Consider the following 6,053-nt stretch of genomic DNA (forward strand, 5'->3'; position numbering starts at 1 on the left):
GGATGGGTCATGAGTTCGCGGGGGGGCTGTCAGGGGTGGGGGTGTGGTTTGGGGGTTGGATGGGTCGGGAGTTCTGAGGGGGGCAGTCAGGGTGCGGGGGCCGGGCTGTTTGGGAGGCACAGGCTTTCCTACCCAGCCCTCCATACAGTTGTGCAACCCCAATGTGGCTGTCAGGCCAAAAAGTTTACCCACCTCTACGACAGAGCCAGCTCAGGGAGGCAGTGGCCCTTGGTGCTGAGCTCATCCTCCAAAGGTGTTGTGCACTAGACAGCCCAGGTCTGTTGATCTGCAGGATCTGTCTTCTGTGGCTTTTGAGGAGGTGGGTTAGGGTATATTTGGGCTGTTAGAGGCATCAGTGAGGAGTGTGTTTATCGGCACTTCTGGGGTATTGATTGGCTCAGAAGAGTTCACTAGGTATAGTTTGTGCGAGTTGTTTTATAGTTTGTGCAAGTTGTTGTCGTCATTACTTGTGTTACTGCACATAGGCGCCCTAGTGAGGTTGTTCTCTGTCCTGTGTTTGTATCTGGACTGTGTGATTAGGCACAACTTTTAAAGTGTGAATTAACAAGCGTAGATAAGAGAATGGGTTGCAGCGCCCTAGACCTGGTTGGAAAACTTGTACTAATGCAAGATTTTTGAGGAAAACTGCAAATGTTCAAAAAATTTTGTTAGCATTTTACATGTTCAAAGCACTGTGCAGACATTAATGAGTTGTTCCTCACAACACCCCAAGGGAGCAGGAAGATAACTATTCTGTGAAACTGTGGGTCAGTTCCCTTGCACCACTGCGGCGACTTTGCAATGCTCCAGCCACACAGAGTAGCCGTGAACCCCTGTCTTGGTGAGTCTTCAGGTAGAGCAGAGCTGCCTGAGTGGCAGCTGTGAAGCATCTCTCTGCCCAGGTGCCAGAACAGTCCCCTAAGAGTTATTAGTGGCTGCAAATAATCGAGACCAGACCATTCGCTAGATGGGACCGTGTGTGCGCTTTAGCACATTTACGCTCCTTGCTGAGCTGCACTTCTGTTTCCATTTTCCAACAGGCTCTATAAGATAGAGCATCTTTCATCTCAGTTTTAATATGGCCCTGTGAAAAGAGACATATGTTTGTCTTTTAATTTTATCCAATTTATCCAGTGCTCCTGTTGTAGATCTCTAGACATACAAAATAAAAACCTGAAAACACAGACCAAATAAATGAACTGAACACTACTGAAAGACCCTTCCAAAAAAGGGAAAAAAGCATCCAAACTTAATTAAGTTCTTCTGCCTTCTCCATGCCACCATCCTCCTTAGGCCAAGCCCATTGTAAATAGGCTTTATGTACGTTGTTGCAGTGAATCCTACAAAAAGGCCCTATTACACCATTCAGGCAGCGTAAAAAGGCCTTAGTGTCAGTGAGAATTGGGCCTGGGAAGAGTTAGATGATGTCCGCTTTCAAGGGCCTACGAAGAGCGGTTCTTTCATACACATAGCACTTAAACTCTATAGGACAGCCAGGTCAATACCCGAATCATCCATCCAAGCCCTGCTTCCTGATGAACATGGGACCAGATCATGTATGACACTAATTATGGCGGCCTCAGTAGAGCGGTCAAGGGGTTAATGTACATGGGCACTGAAATACCTTTGCATCTTGAGAGCTGGACAGGAGTGAGGCATGGAGTGGCTGCCCTGCTGCAGTCTGTCTGAAGCCAATCCGGAGATGGAAAGAGGGCCTTGGTGTCAGGCTGTCTGTCCAAGCGCTAATTTTGCAGAGGGTTGAGGGTGAGTAGTGGATGCTGTGCATAAAAACAGTGGAGCTATGCTAATTTACGCCAGCTGAGGATCTGATCCATTATGTTGATTGGTGCCCTTTCTCCCTCCTCAACGGATAACTAGTTACAAGTGTACAACTTTGTACTGGCCAGTTCTCACTGTGACGTTCGGGTCTTTGTCACGTGGCACTGAAGGATGAAAACACATTGTAAATATTGTTTCTGTTGAGATGATGTCCAGAGGCCCCAATCAGAATGAGAGGTCCCTGATTTCACAGGATGTGGCTGACACTTGATAGCACATCACCCTCTCTTTAACCATAGTTAATGGGTGGTGATCGAAGTTGACCATTCACTGGGTTCAAGCCATTATCAGCTAGAGCATGGAATGGTTTGTTAGAGAACTTTAAGCAAGGAGTATGTTTCCCATTAAAAGTTATGGGCGCAGGATGATGTTAGTCTGCCTCTGAGAGCCTTCTGCCATGTGTCACCTACTCAGCTCAATCAGTTACACATCATCAGTGTGGTTTAACTTCCCTTTTATGGGCACAGAGGAGCAGTGATTCTGTGCTCTTTCCTAGTCTGAAGGGGGAGGGAATTTATAGGACCAGAGCCTGCATTGCAGGCATACAGTGGGGAGGAGACTTTTGAGTAACTCTTGGGCTTCATGGCAGTCCGATTTGGAGAGCCCTTGGAAGTTCTGTAACTGGAACTGGGAACCTCCAGATCTGTGCCCAGATCAGCCATTAGCCTTTAATTTAGTCCAGACGATGCAGTTACATTTTACGGGCCATTCTCTGATGTGCTTTCCTATTCAGCATATGATGAAAGGCTCTGATATTTTTCCAGTGCTGAAAGCAGCTTTAAAGCCAGATGCCTTGGTTCCACAAGTCCAAATGCACAGAACTCAGAGGGAGCCCTCTAAAATAGCTTTCCTGTGCCCCCAGATGTCACAACTTTAAATCCTGTTCTCTTGTAGCCTCCCCACCACCACCACTGGGTTTTTTCTTCCCCTGAAGAGCCATGAGTTAACATTTTTACAGAGAGAACAATTCCACTTTTTGGAGTGGCGTGAGGAGAAGGAAATATTTTGAATTTTATTTATTTATTTATTTTAGTATTTTATTTATTTATTGGTTTAATAAACAGATGATTCAAGGAGCTGAGGGGTTTGGAATATTTAAATATTTGAAAAATAGATTAATTGGCAAAGGATGCATATGAAATAAAGATGCATGATAAATGCATTTATTATATGCATATCATTCCTGTATATGTGTGTGTGTGTTTGGGGGGCGGGGGGTGGTGGTGTCTAGGAATTCTGTGAGTACAATAAATTACTAGAAACCAGGATTACTTTAGTTTCTCCAACTGGGAGGCAAGAGACCCCACATTTCCACTTAACAAAGAAACTGATACATTGGTCCGGATCCACCTCTTGTATGGCAGAGCTCCGTTGAAATTCAGGGAGTTGCACCAGTTTATATCAGCTGAGAATCGGGCCTACTTCTTTAAAATAAGTCATTAGTGATTCGCTATGTTAGAAACATTGAACTGCCTCGTAACCTGCTGTCCTTGAGGAATAACAGTCTTAAATTCCTGTGCCCTAGTTCAAAACGTCAGTTAAGTAATGAACACCTATTGAATGGGGGATTTGCCCTGGTGTGCACACAGTACTCAGTGGCCCATAGTGGATGAAGGAACCAAATTGCAGGATTCTAGCTCAGTGGAAACATGGAAGACTTCTTGTCGGTCACGCAGTTATAGGAGTGTGATTGTGTGTTACGTACAATATATACACCTGTCTGTGTGTGAGTAATATTAAAATTCAATAGAATAATTTTTCACTATATATTTAAACTAAAACCTGAAATGTATATTAACACATTGGGCAGGTTGGCATGAAAAACTGAATTGGTAGAATTGAGCACATGGGTGGGAAATGAAAATGGGCGTTAATCCCTAGTCTTACAGTCACAGTATTTAAAAGCTAATCTGTACAGCATTTATCACAGTGGAGTCCTGGTCTGTGCCTAGAGTACTACAGTAATATTTAAAGACTCTTACAGAATCATAGAATATCAGGATTGGAAGGGACCTCAGGAGGTCATCTAGTCCAACCCTCTGCTCAAAGCAGGGCTAATCCCCAACTAAATCATCCAGCCAGGGCTTTGTCAGGCCTGACCTTAAAAACCTCTAAGGAAAGAGATTCTACCACCTCCCTAGGGAACCCATTCCAGTGCTTCATCACCTGCCTAGTGAAAAAGTTTTTCCTAATATCCATTCTAAACCTCCCCTTGCTATGCCCAACTCAGCCATCATCAGAAAGACTCACCATCCTGTCAACTGTGTCCTACCCACCAATTCACAGACTCTGCAGCCCTGACTCCTTGCTGCACCGCTTCCTCTCTTCCTTCCCTTTCTCCCACCTAATTAGTGATAGTTTTCAGGATGACTTCTGCATTCACCGTCTTGAAGAGGATTGACCCTACCTTTATGGAGGGAATGTAGCTGCATTTCTTTGGTCAGTCCAGTTTAGCTTCCCTGCCATCTTATCCCACCCTCAAGAAAATGTTTCAAACTACTTGCTGGTAAATGGATTGTGTACATACATAGCAAATCTTGTTTCTTGCGGGGGGAAAGAGGGGGAAGGCTGTTGATACAGTGCTGACTTTTTAAAAATGAAAATGCTCTTTTCATCACATTTATCTCAACAGAAGAGCGAGTTGTTCCCATTGAAGTCTGCCGATCCAAACTGTCAAAATACTTGCAGGGAGTAGTTTTCCGCTGTGATAAGTGTACCTTCACCTGTTCCAGTGATGAGAGCTTACAGCAGCACATAGAGAAGCACAATGAACTGAAACCTTACAAATGCCAACTGTGCTACTATGAGACCAAACACACGGAGGAGCTGGACACTCATCTTCGAGATGAGCATAAAGTAAGTTCTTAGCAGGATTTTCTTTGGGACTATGTACACATTGCAAGTGGTAAGTTGACTTGACTTTTAGTGAAGGTAAGTGATTCAAGATTTGGAAATGACCCCAGTATGAAATAATTTTTTTGTGAAATTCCTATTTTCCAAAATCTTATTTGTTTGCAGGGCTTTTTCCTGAATTTTGGGTACCCCTCCTGAGCCATTCAGATACCTGAATGTGTAGGTGGAGAATTTACCTTTTTTTTAATAGTTATGAAGCAACAATTAAGGCAGTATGATCCAGTCCCATAAAAGTTGGGAGATTTCAAAAGTTGAAATTGCTCTGGCAATAAATAACATCAACAACATGGCACGTAGTACATATTTTAATAACCATGTAATACATTTTGGTTTACACTTAAGGAAAAGATAAATAAAAAATACATCATGTATACGTCATGCTAAGTTAAGGGTGTTTTGGCCATATTAATTTTTAGAATGATCTGACTCTGTGTGTGACCCCAAACCATTGAACTCATTAAGTATATGTCCAGTAATATCAGTTGGTTTTGGATCAGACTCTATAATTCTAACTCAAGATGTTCTTGTGAGAGATGATCCTCTCCGGGATAGAGGCTTTTTATTGCTTCAGCTCAGAATTTTAGGAAAACATATTTTTTGTCAGAGTTTATAGGGAGATAATCATTTAACTCTTGTTAACAGGAGCTAAGCAGCTAAGTCCTCATGCTGGAAATTTACTCCCAATACTTTTGCTAAACAAACCAAAAATGTTATTGACAATGAGTGTCAAAAGTGTCAGCAGAATCTGTTTTAACCTGAAAGTTATTCCACTGCATTTTAAAAACTAGCTCTGTGAACTGCAGTGTGTTTACTTTCCTTATGTCAGCTTGTTAACAATTGGCATGCTTCTCTTATAGTCAGGAACAGAGGACGGAAGAGGATAATGTAAGGGCCGGATCAAATGATAAACAGTCACATAAAAAAGAATCTGGCTCATCAGAAAAGGGCAGACAAATAAACAGGAACAAGTTTTTAAAGTGCTTGTACACAAATGCTAGAAGTCTAAATAATAAGCTGGGTGAACTAGAGTGCCTTGTGATAAAGGAGGATATTGATATAATAGGCATCAGAGAAACCTGGTGGACTGAGAGCAATCAATGGGACACAGTCATTCTGGATTACAAAAATGTCGTAAGGACAGAACAGGTCGTGCAGGGGGAGGAGTGGCACTATATGTGAAAGAAAATGTAGATTCAAATGAAGTAAAAATCTTAAGCGAATCCACATGTTCCATAGAATCGCTATGGATAGAAATTTCATGCTCTAATAAAAATATAACATTAGGGATCTATTATCGACCA

The 6,053-nt window shown here is 42.6% G+C and overlaps 1 protein-coding gene across 11 annotated transcripts in view; it reads left to right on the forward strand.

The window, feature by feature from the left end:
- ZNF462 (zinc finger protein 462) overlaps nucleotides 1–6,053 on the forward strand; it is a 113,507-nt gene that overhangs the window by 92,753 nt on the left and 14,701 nt on the right. For all 11 annotated transcript variants that reach the window (XM_075067441.1, XM_032784022.2, XM_075067440.1 and 8 more), the window contains one exon: nucleotides 4,472–4,695. In XM_075067441.1, the coding sequence (XP_074923542.1) occupies nucleotides 4,472–4,695 (224 nt within the window). The remainder of the gene's footprint in view (nucleotides 1–4,471; nucleotides 4,696–6,053) is intronic.

This window comes from Chelonoidis abingdonii, chromosome 6 (assembly GCF_003597395.2).
Source record: "Chelonoidis abingdonii isolate Lonesome George chromosome 6, CheloAbing_2.0, whole genome shotgun sequence".
Classification (NCBI taxonomy): domain Eukaryota; kingdom Metazoa; phylum Chordata; order Testudines; family Testudinidae; genus Chelonoidis; species Chelonoidis abingdonii.